The 22,814-nt window shown below is 27.7% G+C and overlaps 1 protein-coding gene across 1 annotated transcript in view; it reads left to right on the top strand.

Annotated features, from left to right (window-relative positions):
* Positions 1-22,814, top strand: part of LOC136975295 (tetratricopeptide repeat protein 28-like) — a 91,246-nt gene that overhangs the window by 19,203 nt on the left and 49,229 nt on the right. The window contains exons 2-4 of the mRNA XM_067270337.1: positions 12,968-13,225; positions 15,367-15,514; positions 17,041-17,313. Coding sequence (XP_067126438.1) covers positions 12,968-13,225; positions 15,367-15,514; positions 17,041-17,313 — 679 coding nt within the window. The remainder of the gene's footprint in view (positions 1-12,967; positions 13,226-15,366; positions 15,515-17,040; positions 17,314-22,814) is intronic.

Below are 22,814 nucleotides of genomic sequence, written 5' to 3'. Positions count from 1 at the left end.
TGGATTTAACATTAAGATATGACAGACATCCGAATATTGAAGTTTAAATAGAATATTAGTTTAAAATAATTAAAAATTACTTAAATTTTTAATTAAGAAATTTGAATAAGTACAGATTATAAGATAATGGATAAAAGGAAACTAGAAAAGATCATCATCATGATGTAAAATATTTAAATAATGAGTCTGTATCTTGTTATTAAAGTTAAAATAACAATTCTCTAATGGGAATTTCTTTTGGTTCTCATTAATTCAGCTATTTACAAGAAGAAAATTTAAAGTAATAACAAAAAAATAATTTAAAAATTATAGATTAGTAAGTGCTGATCTAAAAATTATCCTATTTAATTCTTAATGCATTTTTAATATATTGAGAAAATGAATCTTGCAAAATTAAAACAAGTTTACAAGTCTACATAGTTTTGATATGCCAATATATAATTAAATGTAAAAATGAAAATGAAATTTTTTAATGAACAATGCAAAGTTTATAAATATTATTGTATTGTAAGAAATATTGTTGATAAATTTAGAAAAAGTTGGTGTAAGTTCAAACAGATAAAGATGCAATATTGATCACTAGTTTGGATAAGATTGACAATTAGAAAACTGCATCTATAAAATGTTGTGAATTTAGCATTTAATATTTATTTTTAACCATTTTAACTAAAATAAATATATCAAAACAGTCTACTTTATTGGAGAATATAAATGTACAATTTTCTGTCCTGAAGTACTTTTGAGTCATAAAACCCATCATCAGAACAACATGTTTGAAACTTTGGAAATGTTTACAATAAATCTATATATATAAAATTACTTGTCCTTACTGACTGATTCATCATTGCCCAGAGCAAAGCACTGAACCTAAAGTGGTGAAATTTGGTACACAGTTAGGGTATGTCATGAAAATGCACACTAAGAAGGGATTTTTCAAAATTCCCCTGCAGGGGTTGAGAGAGAGCATTAAGGCTTAACCTGCAGAATGGCTTCTACTCTACTATTTTAGATACAATTTTTTGTTTTCAACTACATTTAGTCTTCATTGAATACTTAGGTGTATTAAATTGATAACCTTTCAGACATTGTTATAAATATTTTTATATATTTTGATTTTTTAACGAAGTGTTTGAACCGTTTCAAATTCGAATTTGTTATTGCATATTGGTTCGATTATAGAACGATTGTAAACGTTCCAGAAAATTGATGAAATTGAAAACAGTTTGTTTGATTTTCAGCAATTCTCATCATTCTCAGCAGTAGGTGTTATATAACAATTACTATCGTTGTTGAAATACTGAATATAAATGTTGTTTGCTTGCAAAATCTGCACGGCAAAGTTGTGGGTAATTGCTAGTAGAATATAAAACACCAGTTACATTCACTTTCTGCTGACCTACAAATCACCAAACAAAAATTGAATAAATTCACAATATAAACTTTAAATTCCTCTATTTGAGGTAATATCACCAGTACCAGGTAATAACTACACTACATGTGGCTCTTCTACTTGTAGCATACTGTCTGCTACTGGTAATGACTATACTTGATAGAGGCCTGTACCAAGTCCAGAAAACAATCAAGGAGATTGCTACTGTTGCATGTATTGGACAGAGAACTATCCAACTTATTATTACAATCTGGAGAGAGTGGTGAAATCTCCTGAAGATACAGTATATGTGATTGGAAGATCATCCTCAATGGCCACAACAAGAAAGCACTGAATTGCTTGATGAAGTTCAATTTTACATGATTAACAATGGAATTCACGAATATACTCAATATGGGCAGTATGAGCATTTCTATGCAAACAATATGACAGGAACTCAAAGGTCAGCTGTGTTACTATAAGGAAGCCACTCATGAACAATATGAATCAGCTCCATTTTGTGAAGGAACATAAGACTTGCACTGTGGAGCAACAGAAGAAAGCCATTTATTGGTAGTCTTATGAATTGCATTTTTTTCTCTTACAGAAAGATGGATACAGATATGCATAGAACCAAATAGATATGCAGATAAAGTATTACACCTGTTATGCAACCTTTCCACAATCCAAGCCTCTGAAGATCTGGGGGTTTTTCATGTGGTCTAGCCTAGGTCCTGCAGTATTGTATTGCAACAGGATAACATTCATGAACTCTCTTAAGCTGCTGGATGACCAGTTTTCTCAGGAGTGAACTTCTTTTTCCCAACAGCACAGAATTCTTTCAGGACACCAATACCAGACTATATCAAGCTTGCAACATGCCGGAATAGTTCCAGGAGCATGATAGCTCCTTTACACACAGAATTGCTATCACAAAACATTGACACGAACCTCATCAAATGCCATTAAGATGTTGAATTTCAGAACTGATCACCCCTCTCATCTTCACTGCATGATCTATGTAACTAATTACTGGACCTACTGTGTGATACCCATGTGGATACCTTCCATAAACTCGTAGATTCCATGCCATGACAAATGTGCACTCATTCATGGCAGTGCAATGAACTATTAAGCTGCATAATTTTTTTGGCTACTATGTATATATAATATAAATTATTAAAAATAAATATACAGTTTCATTTAAGAACAGGTCTCCACAATGGTTAATATCAACTTCAGAGATCAATAAGACAATTTTGGAGATTGAAAACTAGTTAGGGATTGATTGAAAATGGTTCACTACAAATTATTAGTCCAGTGAGTTATGCATATGTCAGTTCAGGATTATGTAAATGGTATGTTAATTAACACTGGCTTGCTAGATTTATTTATTATTATTAACTATATTAACAAAAAAGAGGGAAATTGATAAAAGGTTGAGGAAGTCTAGGTTGACAGTCAAAAAAATTTGGGGATTCCTGGTTTCAGAGCTCTAAAATAATAATTAATAAATAATAACTTCTGTTAAATAATTCCTTTTGATTTTGATCTATTAAAGTATTTGATCAAAATGTTAACTCCATATGAAATATAATCTCCATCAACCTCAAGATTAGTCCAGCAGGAAGCTAATATATCACTCTTCTAGCATTTTCTAATATGTTGGTCCTATATGTTAATCCTGACATTGGTGGAGATTAAATTTTATATTACATTCATCCAGTGTAAACTTTGAGAAATTCTTATTGCTAACTCAATGTTTTGAAATGCTATAGAAAAATTCTGTTAGGAGGTTATGAATTGTTTCAGATTAGACTTCTGCACTTTTTTTAATAAGAATTTCTCAAAAATATTTAGTTTTGAAGTTTTTTCAATTGTAAAAAATAGTACAATTGAAAAAAAACAATATAACATTTCAGGAACACTAAAAAACACAATATTAAATCAACCTAGTATTTTGATTTTATAAGTCATTCAATCTTTAGACCCATAAAAAAGCTCATTTGATTTTAATGTAGCTGTTTTGCTCTGTGTTATATACCTGAAGTCTGTTATAAATGGATGAAAACAAGTAAAAATATGTTAATTTCTAATGTGCTTATATAGGTATGTTGTGTGTGTTTATTATATCCTAGTATTAGAAAGTTATTGACATTCAATCTTTTCTATTTTTAATCTAATAAGAAGGAAATACGTTTAAAGGAATATGTTAAGTTTAAATAAGAAGGAAATATGTTAAGTTTAAAAAAATATTCTTAATTCAGATTTGTCAAGATAACATTAGATTAGGTTATATTAATTGACATGATATCAAATTTATTCTGTATCTACTTTAGTATTTTAAAATAATTAGAATAAAGTATTCCCATTATAATTAATTTAATTATATTGATTATAAGATTATTTAAAAATAACGTCTGTATTTTACTGAATTTGAAGTTTTAAAGTTATTTAACCAATGATCATATCGATATTTACAATTTCTTTTACATTTCTTAAATACGTAGTACGATCCAAAAGTTCAGGGACTGCAGTAATTTATGACAACAAAAGCATGTATTTGAAGTTACAGCATATGAAATGGATTCTACCAAACCACCTCTACGTGTTCAGGTTAATTTCACCCATGTCATGTGATTAAACCGCAAGTACTGCTGTTTTCTTCTGGAGATAGTTACCTTTGTTCTGCGATGTAATAAAAGTGGAGTTTCAAGAACAACCTCTAACATTAAATTTTGTCAGCGTTTAGGTAAAACACCTACAAAGACTTTAAAATTGCTAAGAAAGGTGTACGGTGATTCTACCATGGCGAAGTTGAAATGTTGGAGGTTGTTCTTGAAACTCTACTTTTATTATGTCGCAGAACAAAGGTAACTATCTCCGGAAAAAAACAGCAGCACTCGCAGTTTAATCACATGACATGGGTGAAATTAACATGAACATGTAGAGGTGGTTTGGTAAAATCCATTTCATATGCTGTAATTTCAAATACATGCTTTTGTTGTCATAGATTACTGCAGTCCCCGAACTTTTGGATCGTACCACTTAGTATGAAGAAGGAAATGTATTTTTTGGAATCTGTTATAACAGATGGTGACATAAGAATTTGCAAATAGAATGAATTAGGAAATATGAATTTATTTCTTTATTCCTGAAAGGAAACAATCAGAACTGGAGTAAAAACATTGCTTCTTCAAGAAAGAAATCTACAGTAACTCTGAAAAGACCAATTCAATTATGATGATTGTTTTGAAATTGAAAAGAAATAAAAAGAATTGTTCATTTTGAATTGATGCCATGCAGAACAAAAATGAATGCTGCAGCATGTTACAAAATATATCTCTTTGGATAGATTGGGATTTTATTAAGGAAATAATTTTCGTAACACTTTGCAATAAATGCAAAAGCTGTTGTAGTGATTTCACTTGGAGATGCTTTGCACATTTACTTAATGAGGTCTATTCACCTTCCTGCTTCCTGGGTTCAATTATATAATAGAAAATATGGTGCTTAACAACATAGACCTTATGCTTGTCAGTAGTTTCTAACGTATCAAATATGCATTTTATTTTTGACGACTTTAATTGATTTTAACCATTCTAATATAATGGAATATCACATTGTTAGGTATTGAACAAATTTACAGAGAACAGCACTGAACTTTTAGAAGTAAATTCATTTATGCTTGGATAATTAGACTTTTCCTCTGTTAAGTATATCATAACAATTTTCTTGCACTATTTTGGAATTCCAATAATAAATAAATGAATGACATACATAACATCTTAAGTCTAATTATCACTTTATGGCAGCTGTAGTAGAACATTTAATATCACCATACCTTTCTACACTTTCAAGTCTCTTAATGAATTATTTTTGAATTTCTTAATTAATAAAGCTTTCAACTAGAAATTTTATTATTTTAAATAATAAACTGTCTTTTATTGTATTCAATTTCAGTTAAATTTCATGAGATCTAAAATTTTATAATTAATAATTCTGTTTGTAATATTTCATCTAGTTCTAGATTAATAATTTGTACTGAACAAAATATCAAAATTATTACAAAAGTTGCTTCTAGCCCTTGGTATAATTTAATTAATATAATGAACAAAATATGTTAAAACATTGGTAATGGCACTATATGATTTGGTATCTCAATTGATATTTTATATAATTATATTTAATAAAAAAATATATAATTCTAATTAAAAATTACATTTTAAATTATAAAAATATTTCATAATTGACTAATCTCACATTTTCTTTGTCATTTTTTTATAAATTCTTTTAAGGTATATAAATTTGCTTACATTTGCATTTATTGTGATATTCCTCAAACATAAATTTTGTCAATAACTTGGTATAGCATTTGGTTTTAATTGACTTCTATTAGTAAATGGCTGACAAACAAAGCAGTCTTCATTGAAATACACAGAACAAGTTTATGTTCTAGTTTTAGGTTTAAAATTTTAAATTTTTACTAACCATTCTCTCATTAAAGTAGGTTTTTTGTTAGGGAAATTATAGAATGATATCTATATATTCCTTGTTTAAATTATTATTTTTACATCCAAATGTACAACATGACATTTATTCAAAACAAGATGAATAACAGTGGATAACAACCGTTATGTTGACCACTTGCCACTTTATTTACACACTATGACTTGACTATGTTGCATAATAGACGCTGCAAATGTCTCTCAGAATGTAATTCTTTTTGGAATTTTTTAAACATGTTTTAAATGATGACAATGAAATGAAAAATATAGAGAGAGTATAATAATAATAAATTTCCAAACAATTCGACCTTAGAGGGAGGCATTAAGTGCTATCTCCAATTTACTCTAAAATTATTTACCGTATATTTCTGCAGATAAAACGATAGTTGAATCATAAAAAATGGCCCCCAAAATCCAGGATCATCTTATAGGACAGATACAAAAAAATTAGATTGAAATTTATATAAATTAAAACCATTGTAAAAAAACAGACAAACCGTAATTATTTACTAGTAGAGAGTAGGGCACGTCTACAAAATAGAATAACCCATACAACATTTTTGTGAATAGTCAAGGTCATTACCCGAATGCCTGAAACAGTGCGAACGTTTGCAACAATAGCAAGGCAGAAAATAAAATTTGTTCATTCGAAAAATTATGAATAGGACATAATTCCGTATACGCTATACAGTATATTATCCAGATGATGATCGCCGATCTAAACTAAATTCATAGGCCATTGATAGTTTGGGGGTCATCTTATAGGAAAGATATATGCTAAAACTATAAAACTTTGATGAAAATTTATACCTCATCATATCTGAAGGTTGTCTTATCTGTGGAAATATATGGTAATTAAACTTATAATTATTAAATTTATTATGAGATGGTGCCTAATGACTCCCTCTAAGGTCAAATTGTTTGGTAATTTATTATTATCATAGCCATTATATAGCCTGATGGCATACGGCAGTGGTTGGCTTTATTATTATAGAGTATGCAAATAGCTAAGTTAATATCCCAGACATGCAGTATTACAAATTTTACCAAGAGATAATTTTTAAACTAGTGTAAGATTGATAAACTACTAGTATAACTTCTACAAAGGAAGTTATACTAATAGTAAGTGGAATTTTTGTTATGAACAACTACAACAATATTCTTAGAAAATTGTATCTAAAATACAGTAATTGTAATGAATCCAATCACAGTATTATATTTTTGATTTTTTAATTTGTAAGGATTTTTATAGAATAGGAAACTATGATGTTTGAACATGCTTAATACATTTAGTAATTCATTTTACCATTTCTATAGACATGTTTTATTATATATATTTCTGAAAATAAGATTCTGAATTGGATATTAAAATTTTTTTAGAATTATAGCAGGAAAATTCTCTCTTATGTATAGAACTATACACTGATCTCCTATGTTCATGAATAATTGAGACTGAGTAATCCTTCATAGACATCAAATTCTTGAACTTTGAGTTCCATTTTCAAAATTAATTTGTAATTCATTCCAAGACTTTATGTATTACTTCTGTTTTAAAAAATTTTCAGAAAAATGAATGATTTTACTAAATAAATATACTGTGCAATGGTTTATAGCACTGCAAAAGTCATTTTATTTAAGCCAAAAGGAAAAAATAAATAAAAGTAGCAAATACGAATATGGAAATTCAGACATTCATAAAAACCTTTAAAAACATCAAAAACAATTTAATTACAAATTAATTTGCTCATTTTTAAAGACTGTACAGGTATAATATAAATTTCTACTGATATTTTTGCTAAGTTTGAATTTATATTCTACCTGAGGAAGATCTTTAAAAATGACTGAAAATGTTCACAATACAGTTCAGAGGTACTCAGCAGAGATAAAGTACAAATTTTCAACCAGGTATGGTTGAAAATTTATTACTTGAAATATTTCAATTTTGAATAAATGAAAAACAGAAGTCTTATTTTCTTACATTTTTTAATTTAAGTATTTCCATATTTGGAATTGATTGAATCTATTTTCACTTTTTCTTAATGTCAGATTTTGTTTATAAAAATCATTCACATAAAAAAAAATTTGTAAATATTTCTTTAAGTTCCTTTCAGAAAATTTAAAATTCTTCAAGAAGTATTTTTGTGACTAAACATTCCTATTATTTCTGTTGTTTATATTTGTTCGATTTATCTGGATAAATATTAGCAAAATGTTTGAGAGAAATGTTTTGGTTTCAGAATTTGGGTTCAGAATCCATTCTATGTTAATTAGAAACTTTTTAAGAATTTGAAAAAATTGATTTTATTTTATTAAATTTAAATTACAGTTGTTAGTTTATTTTTTTACTAGTAACATGCTAATATATTATGTATGTATATCCATACATCTCATTAATCTCTGCAGTTTGTGTATATGATTTTATATTAAAAATCATATTACTAAAATAAAAAAAAACCAGCAAAACTGCTATATTTGTTAGAAGTAATCATAACTATTAAGTTTATGTAACAAACCATAAGCTTTTCTTCTAATACCATAACTATTAATTATAATATCTAGGAAACTACACTATTTTGATAAACAATTTCAAAATATTGTATATCTATCCAATATAATATAATATAATCTATTCAACATCCAAAATATAAAATTTTACATTTTTCTTAATATAAACATAACAACATCAGTTGATGATGATGATGATGATGCTGATGAAGATGAATGATATAATCTTCTACTGACTCAGATATTATAATTAATAATTATGATTAAAAACTAATTCTTTCAAATCTAGTAGTTTGGCTTACATCTTATCTCATTTTTTATATAAAATCCCATATGTAATTTTCAGAGAAACCAATTAATGAAATACATTAATTGGTTTCTGAGAAATTGTTGGTCAGCAAATCATCATAAAGTGAAAAATTTTATATCTCATAAGTTTGGTATCATTAATTGAGATTTTGTTTCAGGGAATACAATTTTTACTATATTATATGCCACATTAAGATGGCCAACAAAAATATAATACAGTATTTAAATAATAGCATCTCTTACAGTTGTAATAAAAGATTTTCACAATACTAAAAGTGAGGAATTGTAAATGGGCAATCATAAAGTAGAAATCTACTATATTGATTAACACGTGAAATATAGATAGGCCTAGTAGATTTATTATTTTATTCTTATTTTATATTTTATTACTATAAATATTTGAATTTATATGATTCTATTTGACTGTACTTTAAATTTAGTAACACAAACTACTACTTGTGTTTCTAAGTTTAAAAGTTTTCTTTTATTAAAAAAATACTAGATGCATTTTAAAGCATTATTATAAATTGGTATTGTTTTAAAATTTCTATTTTATTTTATTTTTATTATTAAAACATGAAACAGGAACAGATTACTCCATGAGTATACATTAGAAAGAGAAGCTCAAATGTTAAAAGAATCAAAATAGTTAATTTTATTAAGCATTTTTTAGAATTTTCACTCCATCATCAGATCAACTACATTCTAATAATTTGAATCAAACAACTGTATGTGCTTATAAACTTTTGAATCAGACCAATCAACAGTTTAAATTCAAAAGTTTTTTAAGATAGTCTATAATCTAATGGTTGTAGACTGTATATGTGTTAAAAAATTATTATTATTTGAGAAGTACAATAAAATTATAATAAATATGAAATAATAGCAGATGTGGACTAAGCAAATGGTTAGAGAATAAAAAGTAATAAAAAAAAATTCAAATAAAAGTATATTGGATAAGGTAAAACAATAATAATAATGAAAATAAAAATAAACATTTCTTAAAAATAGTATGCATGAATTTTTAAAAAAACAATGCAAAATGCAGTTACTATGCTTTAATTTAGCTTGAAAGATATTCACCTAGTTTGGTGTAAAACTGAAGGAGAGGGTGGTAGTTGTCAAGAAATCTTTCAAATTTCCTGTTTTGAATGAGTGTATAGTTGAATGTGATGGAAGTAGTACTTGTTTGAAAGGAGAAAACACAATTCATGACATATCTTAAAAATGTCACTTTATAAAAGTACTGGCAATTATGGCAGTATGTGCAGTGGTATTACAAAAATGTGTAATACTAAAAGCAGCAAGCAATAGGTTTGTAGTGATATGGCTCTTGAAAAATGAAACCATTTAGGAATGAGAAATAGAATCTCTCGCTTGCGGTACAGACAGTCTCACCCTCACAGATATCTGGTATTTACTTTCATTGTGATTTGATGTTCTCACTTTAAACTTCATTTATGCATTAGCTCGTTGGCTCATTTTTGGTGCGAGTACAATGTATATATACTGCATATACAGTAGAGAGTCGAAAATCAGAATCAGTTGGGGACTGAGGTTGTTCAGATTAGTGATTTGTTCTGATTACCGATTATGTACGAAAAATATATTAACCTGTCCTATGTTCAAATTTTTCTCCGTTGCGTGTCGCTTCGTGTTGAATTTTCGTCGATTTTAAGCCTAACGAAAATTTTTATAATAATAATCGAGGCTATCGTATCGTTAAAAATTATTTCTTCATTTTGTACAAACAAAATAAATATATTGAAGAATATAAAAACATAAAAATTATACTTTAGAAGTAAATCTAGTATCAAAAACGTTTGATTCAGCACGACACAGTCCGACTGAAAATCGTTCGGATTACCGGCGATTCCGATTACTGGGGTTCGATTAACGACTCTTTACTGTATATATATATTAAAAAATATGCTTTCTTCAGCATATATGGACAAGAAGACAATGATCAAAGTTTCCATACAGAGAAATTAATTACACTTGGCAATTAAAACAATTATTGAAATAGAAATAAAAACTTTATCATTGCTCAATTTTCTTTCTATTATTTCAAACAAAAGGGAACATTTCACGTCACTAAATGATAATGCTAGCAACAGTGAAAAAGTGAGAAATGTCATAATCTGAAGTCATCACACTTGCTCTCTTGTTAAGATATTTCACTGGAAATTTCACTTGTTTGCATCTATGTGATGACAAAACATTTTTAAGCTCAGTGCAGACTATACTTTTCCCTTTAGTATGCCATGCCATGTGTTTTACTTGTACCACCATATTTCATTTACTAAATAATTATAACAGTCAAACAATTTGTAAATTTTAAACAATTTCTTTGTAAAATAGCAGGTTCTGTCCACAAAGTTATCATAAAAATTGAGCTGTTTTGTTGTATCACTGCTAAAGAGATTGTGTAATTCAAAGTAAGAGATCAGGTCATTCCAAGTCAAATTGCTTAAGCTTTCCTTTATATCTAGCTGTCGTCTTATCATCCAAAGTAAAACTATAATTATTAATTTTTTTTTATAACTGTTTTGGTTTTTAAAATATTAAGATGATTTCAATGTGTGAAATGAGCAAGGTACAAACTAGAATTTCTCAAATGGGATTTGGGATTTCAGATGTTTTTTTAACCCGGGAAATCCCGCAAATTGCTTAAAAGTTCACTTTTTTTTAATTTTATGTTAAGGTTGTGGAAATTTTGCCAATAGAAAGCATAATTAACTCATAAACTGGCATTTGTATTTATTAATTTTAAACCTACTTATTAGTTTTTTAATTTTTCCTCGTTATGGCATGTCACAAATGGTCAATAATCAATATGTGGCTTATTTGTGGCAAGACTCTGAAAATTCTTTAATTGTCTGAACCTGTAATATCTGGAATAATTGTGCTTATGCTGTCTTAATTTTTAACCATGCCCAGTAGCTTCAATAACTGCATAGCTGTAACACAGTTGTGCAAATTGGGCAAGGATACAAACAAGTATGAAGTCTGCAAGTATGAAGTTTTTCTTCATAAACCTAATTATTAAAGCCAAATGAATTGCCAAATTATCAGGCTATAATCTTGACGCCACTATTAATTAAAGCAGCTGAGGCAGACAAATCAAGAATACTAGAGAGTAAAAAAAGTACTACAATCTCGAAAATGAATTAGAAATCTTCCAGGGTACAGGTGAAAAACACATAACATCTGTCTTCTCTTAAATGCATTAAACACTGTTCCACTCATATCAATTGAATCGGAAAGAACATTTTCGGTAGCAGGACTTTTCATTACTAAAAGAAGAATCAGATTGAGTGATGGGAGTATTGACCATCTTTGCTTTTTAAAATCTTATTATAAAAATTTACAATAATAATTTGTATTGTTTTATTTAAATCACAAAAATTACTTTTAAGTTCATTTTTTTAAATTTTCAACTCAATTCAAAGCATTTTTATAGTTGTTGTTGTTGTTGTATGTAGTTTCCAGCAAACTTTAATAAATTTTTTTTATTTGAAAATTTCTACATAATTCAAAGGTAATTTTTAATATATATCTTGCACAGCATTATTAATATGATTTTGGAGGTTGCAAATGTATTAAATTACTTAAAAAAATGAAAAATAATTATATCATTTGATTTTAAGATATTTTGTATATCTTAAAAATAATTAATTCTATCCCGGGAAATAGTTCACTTTTATCCCGGAATCCTGGGACAAGCAAAAGACTGGGAAATGAGAAACCCTAGTACAAACATAGGTGAGTAAATATCTGAGTCTTGGGGAGAAGTTTGACTAGGGCTTTTTCAAAGATAGGAAACATCTAATATTATTTCACATTTATTATAATTTTATTGTATTTCTCAAATAGTTAAGAGTAACCATTAGTTTATACACTTTGACAGCTTATGTATGAAAATTTTTAATCAGTTTGATTCAAAAGCATATATAATCAGTTAGATTTATCAAAATGTAGCTGCTCTGAAGATCAGAGTGAAAATCCTGTAAAGAGCTTAATCAAATTAAATATTTTGACTCCTTTAATGTTTTTAAGTATTTCTTTCTAATGTAATTTTTTGTTATTGATGAATAGTATAGTTCTGATATATATAGAATATTTACACATTTTATAGAAACTTATAAAATATGGTTTTATTTGACTTATTTTATTAAACTTCCTACTGTTTAATTATTATTTAAGTATATTTAGTCTTAAAATAGTAGTATATTGTTAGTAAACTAAAAAAAGATTTTCATTCTTATTTCTGTAGTTAGAAGTAGACATTGAAACAGAACCTTGTACATCTAATAAAGTTCTGTTCCTGGAGAAAGTTCGTCAATCAAATGCTGCTTGCCAAAATGGAGATTTTTCTTCAGCCATCAAACTTTATACTGAAGCAATTGCATTGGATCCAACTAATCATATATTGTATAGTAATCGTTCTGCAGCATACATTAAACTTGCAAAACATGGCCGTGCTTTACAAGATGCCATTAAAGCTAGAGAACTCAATCCAAAATGGCCAAAGGTATTATATAATTTTAATAAATTTTATTATTTATGCTAGTTTTTAGTTTTAGATTATATAAATATGATTAATAAAATGCAAATACAGTAAAAACTGCTTAGGCGACCAACCTGCATTTGACGGGCACCTGTCAAAACGGCAAAAATTTCTGGCATGGAATAGTTTATACATAGAGTCTTTGTATTAGTTACCCGTATTAAACAACCACCTGTGTAATGCGACTGCGGGCATCGATTTTTGGTTCGAAACAACATACAACAACTGTAATAAGCAACCACTTCTGCAAATATATATATCTGGTCTAAACTATTGTTCGAACCCATCTCAACAACATTTCCCCCTCCTAATATACTAAATTAGTCTAAACTCTTGTTTGAACCCATCTCAGACACTTCTCCCACCCTTGAAATTAGGTGCAGGTGTTAATGAATTAGTCTAGCAACATAGGAAATTCGTTTCAGTTTGTTCAAAATTGTCCGAAAAACGAAAGAAATGCAAAGTGCTGTCGTTAGAAGATAGTGTTAAAGTTAACAGAGAAGGTGAAAAGGCCGTGTTTCTTTATGCAGCGAGAGTGTAATGACATCACAAGCAGCTATCGCTACACCTCGCTGCATCATAGTTTAGAAACGCTTTCCGCTCGAGCGAAACATGGATGCCATAATCTATCCTCTAATTCCAGTTACAGCCAAAAGTAGTGCTTTAGTTAAAGAACTATAATATTTAAATAAAGAGACATAAAGAATTGAGCATTTCTCTTTCCGAAAATGTGAACGAATTTAAGAGATAGGAGATGTATAATTATATTTAAAATATAGTATTTTCTTATTCTTTATATAACTTTTAGAGTCATTTTATAAAATTTAATTCTTCTTAATCTTTACATAATATTTTTATCAAAATATTTTTATAAAAAAGTTACTTAGACTTTTTTATTTTTACAGCATAATATCATATTATACACACAAGCGTCCATTTTGCTTTACACGTGTAGTGGATGTAAAAGCTGCTTTGCTGCTTTATCTTTGCTGCAGCGAACTCTTGCAGCAAACATTTAGAAACAGTTTGCTACATTACAGCACTGCATTTAGAAACGGGTTTCAGAATGTTCGCTGTAAAGCACTTCTCGAATGCTGCATAAAATAACACAACCAAATGGCAATTTAGCTGCAAAGTTTAACTGTGGGAAAATGAAATTTATTTTACTGTAGACCTATAGTATTTTCCTTAGGGTATAAAATATTGTACACGATACACTTAATCAGCTGGTCTCATCATTTGATAAAATTTATTTTATTTATTATTATTTATTTATCTTTTTTTTGACGCTCATACACGTTACATGTGCGATAAATAGTTTCTGTATCAACCTACCTTATTTTCATGGTATTTTTAGAAAAATTATATCCAAGTAATTTTCACATGCAAAGTATTTAAAAAACAATAAACACATTAACACAAAAATCAGTTTTACAGGCAACCTTCCTTTTTCGATTCTGCCATTGTCATTGGACAATCGCAGAATGTAATGAAATCATTTTACGAGAAAAAATAATAAAATAGTTTTATTATTAATTAATAATTTTTTTTATTATACTTAAGAAAGTATTAAATATTAAAAAAATACAGTATTTTTAAAGTTAAAAAAGATTAACAAAAACCAAAACCAAAGTGATGGAGAGATACGACACACTTGTATATCGATGACTTAATACATGTAACTGAGGAGCAAACGAAAAGAACCAAGTTGAATTAATTAAGTCAGAAAAAAGAAAGTGTGCATTATAATTGAGAAAATGCAAGTATTGTAATAATCTTTAAAATATTGGTATTAAATCTATCTTATAAAATCATGACAACTCCTGTAAATCAAGTTATCCGATAAGAATATAATACAATACTAATATAGCTCTATCGTTGAAAAAATTCGCTTATTTTTGTTCACCTCAAGTTTTGCTTAGTAGAAATGGCTAAAAACTGCGCAAAATACATAAGGAAATACAATATTACAGCACCACCTGTCTAAAAGACCACTTTTTGAAGGAACCGTGAGTGGTTGCCATAGACAGGTTTTACTGTAATAATAAATTAAAAGAAATGATTAATTAATTAAATTAATTGTGATTAATATATTAAATTAATAGGCCTATTATCGACAAGGTGTTGCACTTCAATGTCTTGGTAGACATGCTGATGCTTTGGCTGCGTTTGCCTCGGGACTTGCACAAGATTCAAAATCTCTCCAATTACTTGCTGGATTAGTAGAAGCTGCTATGAAATCACCATTACGTGGTATGTATATTTTAAATTAAAGATAACTTAAATTTACATAATTTTAATTTAAAATAATTTTTTAGTTGTATTATATTGTATTTGTAAAGTGTACATTATTTAGGTTTTTATAAAGTTTGCATAAAAACACAAACTGTAGATATTTATTATAAATGAATACTTCCAATATAAATCAATGTTATTTGCATATACAGTAGACCTCCCCTATAACATGGGTTCATATAAGATGGATTCGTATAACATGGCGGAAAAATTGTGATTGTGTTCATATAACACACTATTGTTGTCATGTAGTGCCTTAAGCCTGATTACTAAAGAAAGTTATTTTAAATATAACAAGTAAGTTAATTGCTTTGGGCTGTGAATGGCTCATGTATTTATAAAATCTAGTACTTGTACAACACGGATTCATATAACATGGAACATATCTACCATGTTATAGGAGGGGTCTACTGTAATGTTCTTACTCTTATATATGTCATAATATTATACAAATTTTTGACAAATAACAAAATAGTATTTTTGAAAAAAATATTACAGATATACTTTGCAATTTGAGAATGTGTTCAGATTCAAACTCTGAAACTCTTCATTCCAAAATTGATAGCTAAGAAATTTGAATGTACAGTGGCAAAGATGAGTCTGTTACAAGAGATACAGATTTAAGAGAAAATTGAATGTGCTTTTTAAATTATTTTGTTTTAATTCAAAATTAATCAAAAATAATTTCTTTAAGTATTTTAAAATAATGTTTATACATTTAAAAAAAATTGCTATGCATTTTGTTAAAAAAATTTTCAGACGAACATATTTTTAATTCCTATTTGGATAACATGCATAATTTAGCCATAAGCTTTGAATTGACTGCATAAATTATAAATAATATTAATTTTAATAAGCATAAATAAAAACAATTTACAGTAGAGTTCCATACAATGCGCAAATAAAGCAAGCAACAACCCTCAAATTTTGTCGATCAGAGGTATACATTTTTTTTTCAACTTATAGGCCAAGGTTTAAACTTTCATAAATCGGGTGATAATGCAGGTTTCAATAACACAAATTCCCTGTGTTGTACAGGACTCTACTGTAGTTTTAGGCTTGTTTCATAAAAAAGTATTTATAATATAACACAACTGATATACTATAAAAACATTTTAAAACTTTAGATCATTTTTAATATTGATTTATTTAATGTTATTTGTTTTATTACTTTTTCTATACTTTATAAACTTAAATTATTTATTTTTTCTTTATATATTAATTATTATGAACTTAATTTGTATAATTAGATATCATTGTTTTGTTTTTTTTAGTTATACTGTCATTTTATTTTTTCAAATTTTAATAAAAAATGAAAAGGCATTTTTTATACTAATAAGATGTTATTTTTAACATTTTAGTATGAAATTTAGATAACTTATTTTAAAGTATTTATTAATTTAAAAAAAGTTAAATTTCTTAACTAAAAATGAGTACTTTTATGTATATATTAAGTTATTCATAAAATTGGAATTTTTTTCTAGCTACACTTGAACCAACTTATTGTCAGTTACAAACAATGCGTCTTGACAAATCTCCTTTTGTAATTACATCTGTAATTGGACAAGAATTACTAGCATCTGGCCATCATGCTGCTGCTGTAGTTGTACTTGAATCAGCATTACGTATTGGAACATGCAGCTTAAAATTACGTGGTTCTGTTTTTTCAGCCTTAAGTTCAGCATATTGGGCTTTAAGCAGTTTAGAAAGAGCAATTGCTTATATGCAACAAGATCTTGCAGTGGCAAAATCACTAGGTAACAATATTTTACTTTTCAAATTTAATAATTTAAAATAAGAATAATTAGTTTTGTATTTCAATTCAGTTATTTATTATCAATCTTTAGTTATAACAATTGGAAGTGTCTGATTATAATAGATATTAATAAGGATATTATTCAGAAAGTATATTAAATTTTAAAACTTATAATGAACAATAGTTTGAATAAATTGTTAAGTAATATCTAAGTATTATGTTCTAAAATTTGGATTATTAATTATTATCATATATACAAATGATTAGTTTTTTAAAAATTTAGTTTTTATAATAGATGTTCATTTTGAATTTGAAATTTAAAACTTAGTTAATGTAAAATTTCCATATAATTATAAAATTACTATCATGAATAGATTAGATGTAGAATTTGATATTATAAAAGTTTCATTACTGTAATAATAACAAATTATTTTATATAAACTTTTCCTTTATTTTTAATCATAAGTTTGTTTAATTTATTATTGTAGTTTATTATTTAATTATTAATTTTAGATTATTAGGTTTAATTAATTAAAATTGTGTATTATATTCACATATTACATATATATTTATTTATTTATTACAAAGCATCACAATGGGAGAAAAAGGTGAGAGTTTAAAAATATGTATCTGGTAAAATATAATCATTTATTTAAAATTCAATTATTTTATAATATGAGAGAAAAGCGATTTAGTAAGTAAATAATATATCATATTTCTCTGATACAAACAAGGAAAGACAACCTAATGACTACCTGACTTTTAGATATTTTATGTTAAAATAAGTTCATGTGATCAAAGATTTTTGACTATTACATATAAGTTTAACATAAACCTATATGTAATAGTCAAAAATCCTTGATTCTAAGCAGTTTTGAGAAAAACGAATCAATTTTAAATTATTGGATTTATGTGCTATAGTGTAAATACATTCATAAGACTGGATAATGGTTACATTCCAGCCTTAAAGGTGCATATCCTAAGGCTATTCTGGATTCAAGTCTCAATTTTTTTCAGCATTTTTTTAAAATTCTTAAAAATATTGAGACTTGCATCCAGGGGTTGCATTTTTCTATTACTGAATCCTTTATTTTCATTTTTTTACTGAATCCTACCAAACACTGGGTTGCAATATGTCATTCCAGATGCATTTACTGTATTTCCATTTCAATTTTTTTCCTGCCTGAGCTGTTTCTGATGAACATGGAGAAAGGTTCCATCAGATTCTTTCTCAAATGGAAAAGTGGTATAGCAGAAGGTAGAAAGAGAACATGTTAGTGGATTATTTCTGGACTCTGCAGTGAGACTTCAAAAGAAGATTATAAAAGGAAGAAACATGTCATTAAATGTTCCAGTTTGAAATGTATAGAATTATGAAAAAGGAGTACTTAACATAAATTTATTTGTATTTCATTAGCCAATTAGCAATGTGTGCAGCCAATAAATATGGTATTTTGAACATGTTTGCCTTTAAAAACCTCATTTTTCTCAAAAGTGGTGGGTGTTAAGCCAGTTCTGTTGCCAGATTTGGATTCAGCACAATTGAAATTATAAAAATCATTGAAAATATTTGACAAGAGCAGAAATAAATTTTTTATTGCAGAACAATGTTATTTTGGATTGTGAACATACAATGTAATTGTAAGATGCATCTCTATTTTGAAAAAGTAAAAATAGATAAAAATGCATTCTCGAATTGAGGAAATATAGTATAAATAAAATTTATAAGAAAAAGAAGAAAGCAATACATTGAATTCACTAATATGCTGATTGAATTTAGATTTAACTTTCACCATGTTGACTGACTATAGTCAATCAATATGGTAAAAGTTAAATCAACATTAAGTTAAAAATAAACAAGGCAGAAATTTCATTATTATAAGTAAATACAGTTGAATCTCAGCATGGTAGACTTCTATATTGGAATCTTTTTAATAAAATGAATTTTCAACATCATATGATTAAAAGTGTGCAAATGTTGATAACAATCGTTAAAATTTGTTTATTATAGGCTATACAATATAAAGGAAAATCTATATATGAAGGCTCTCATCGAAAATAGTTGCAACTTTAATGAAAGTACAATCAATCAATATTTAATCAGCATTATCACTTTCATTATCAGACTTTAAAGATTTGTAAAGTCTGTATTTTCTGGACTCAGAAACTTGCACATGGACAGTAGATCCTTCTTGAAACTTTTTATTGAGAGCAGCCTACTACGTATGCACATGGCAGATGGATGTTCTGGAGGCAATTCAGAACTTCATTGTGTGCATGACTTCTCATTGGCAGTAAGAGAAATGCATCTCATGGTTGTAAATCATCATGAGAGAGTCTTATTCTAAAGACAGTATTGTCGTCGGACGTATTATGAACTCATATCATCAAGATAATTTTCAAATCCTTTGGATTCAAAAAATTTTTTATAAAATTCTGAGGTCCTTTATGTCATCCTTTTTTGCTTGCTCTATGCTACAAGACTTGCAGCATTCAATGTTTTTTCCATTTACCTTGCTCCAGGGCTTTACAGCTGGTTTAATTTATTTACTGCATGAGAAATATTCATTTCCTGACTCCCTTTGCATTTTTGATTTCTTATTATTTTAATTTGAGGATTGATGATGCCTTCTCTTTCCTAAATTTTGCATTTGCAGTTCTGAGACGTGAGAGTGAACACCTGCTCATCTGCCATTCTCTATATTTTCCATTCAGTTGATAAGTCAGAAGCATTTTTCATGGTAATCAGTTGGATTTTTTAATAGGAAATATACTATTTGCTGCATTGTTTTGCAGTGCACAGTTTATTATAAAAGTCTCAATTTGGCTATTTTGGCACTTGCAATGATATTTGATGAAAGCCTACATATATAAAAGTCAAAATATGCATGTATGTTTGTTAGGCAAAGGGGTTCTATACCATTCAACACATTCACATCAAATTTGGCAAGAATCTTCTTCACAACCCTAGACAAAATACTGTGGGGTCTCAACTTTATCCCAAGCACTATTTTGTCTTTTGCAATTTCACTATTTACACTCAGGTCAATAACTGTACATTTTATATTTTATTTAATAAGATCATTGTTTTTATCATTCTCTTCCAACCCAACCTTACCAATTCCCATCCCCTCAAATGCCCAAGCAACACTGAGCACAGGTTTTGCGTGTGTATATTTTTCTACATAATACTGTATAAATTTATTCCATAATAAAATTTTCAGATAGTGAAATTTTTCATATAATATTATTACTGTTACCCAGACGTTTGTTTAATACAATAAAAATTTAGTTTCTTAAATTATAAGAATTTTATGAAAAATGATAAAATATGAAGATGTAGTCCTAAGTAATTGACAGATGATAATGAAATTAGATTTTCAAAATTTTTATCACAAAATAGAATCAGAGGATACAATTTGTACTACAGTAGAGAGTCGTAAATCCGAATCAATTGGGGACTGGGGTTGTTTGGATTAGTGATTTGTTTGAATAACCGATTATGTATGAAAAAATATATTAACCTGTCTGATGTTCAAATTTTTCTCCGTTGCGTGTTGCTTCGTGCTGAATTTTCATCGATTTTAAACCTAACGAAAATTTTTATTATAATAATCGAGGCTATTGTATCATTAAAAATTATTTCTTTATTTTGTACAAACAAAATAAATATATTGAAGAATATAAAAACGTGAAAATTATACTTTAGAAGTAAATCTAGTATCAAAAACGTTCGATTCAGCACGACACAATCCAACTGAAAATCGTTCGGATAACCGGCGATTTAGATTACCGGGGTTCGGATTAACGACTCTCTACTGTATTTAGATAACACGATTACTAACAAATGCAAGAAAAAGGCTACAAAAATCAATCTAATCAAAAGACTAATTTTGAAATTTTATGTTTTAAAATTATCATTGTATGTATTAAAATTATTGTGCATATTGCAGAAGTTTCTGGATTATTTTTATAAAAATTAACGATAAAATTAATTTTTTATAAAATTTAAACATATTTTAGAAAAAAACAACTAATTTAGTTTTATAACAAATAATTTGTTAAACATTTCATTTTCTTATTTTCAATGCAAATTTTTGATGACAAAATATTATCAAAAATCTGATTGGTTAAAAATAAGATTTATTTATTTTATTGCTACTTCAATTTATTATAATTTTCAAAACACAGGTAGTTGTTTAATGGAGACAAAAGTATCTGAAATCATGTTTACAACATATATCGTGTTTTCTTTGAGTTGAGCTTAAAAACTTTATTTTAAATGTTATTAATAAAATTTACTAATTATGATAAATTTTTATTGATGGTTGGTATACAAAGTTTGAAATTCTTCAGATATATATATATATGAATGTAATTTATATATAGATATATATCTGAAGAATTTTAAAACTTTTTATCAGATAAGATCATATTAAATATTATTCTAAGCTCTATTTTAATAATTTTTATAATGTAACACCAACCACCAAAAAAAAGTTATCATAATTAGTAAATTTTATTAATAGCATTTAACGTTTTTAAAATGAGTTTATATACAGGGTGTTTTTTTTATCTTGAGACAATGAAATAACTTACGTTTTTCTCAAAATAATGAGATCCAAGTATCTAAAAAAGTTGTAGGGTTTCGTAGGCCCAATTAATTGGTGACCTTGGATTTGACCTTGACCTTCAAGGTCATTTGGTGGTCAAGTCTGTTTTTTTTTTTCAATGGGAACACACATTTTTGATCCCGGCAATGGAAAGAGCGGGAAATTTCACAACCAGATATATCTTTGACCTTATGGTCTAGGTCAAAGGTCACGATTATTTTAAGGTTTAAATTATAAGCTTTTTCTAATGGTAAACCATAGTTTTTATTACTGGAATGGGCAGGGAGGTAAAAGTTACATTTTTTCATGACCTTATTACTTTGACCTTTAAAAGCATTCACTACTTTTAGCACTATCCAGGAGTAACAATGTGGAAGTAATAGTTTTCTGCTCTCTTTGAGGTGCTTATTTTCAGTGAATACCCCTGCCACTATTGTGGTGCTTGTTTTTTGTGAGTCACCTTACTTCTTGCCATTGCTTGAGATGTTGGTTTCGGGAAAAATTTTGTAACAAATGTTTGAAATAATGCCCTTCCACTTCAATGCATTTGTTGAGCCACACTTAAAATTATCACGCTTGAGATGACCTTCAGAGGTCAAATTTGGGGTACTCAAGGTCATGGGTGATTGTGAAATTTCCCACTCTTTCCATATAAATGTAACTTTTACCTCCCTGCCCATTCCAGTAATAAAAAGTATGGTTTTCCATTAGAACAAGCTTACAATTTAAACCTTAAAATAATCATGACCTTTGACCTAGACCAGCGGTTCCCAACCTTTTTTTGACCAGGGACCACTTTGATTTCATTGTTGTTAGCAGGGACCACAAGGTTTAAGAAAAATAAACTGTGTCAATCTAAAAATAAACTTTAATGAAAACTTTTAACATA

This window comes from Centruroides vittatus, unplaced genomic scaffold, assembly GCF_030686945.1.
Source record: "Centruroides vittatus isolate TY-2023 unplaced genomic scaffold, ASM3068694v2 contig_370, whole genome shotgun sequence".
Lineage (NCBI taxonomy): Eukaryota > Metazoa > Arthropoda > Arachnida > Scorpiones > Buthidae > Centruroides > Centruroides vittatus.
This window is presented reverse-complemented; position numbering and strand designations above follow the sequence as displayed.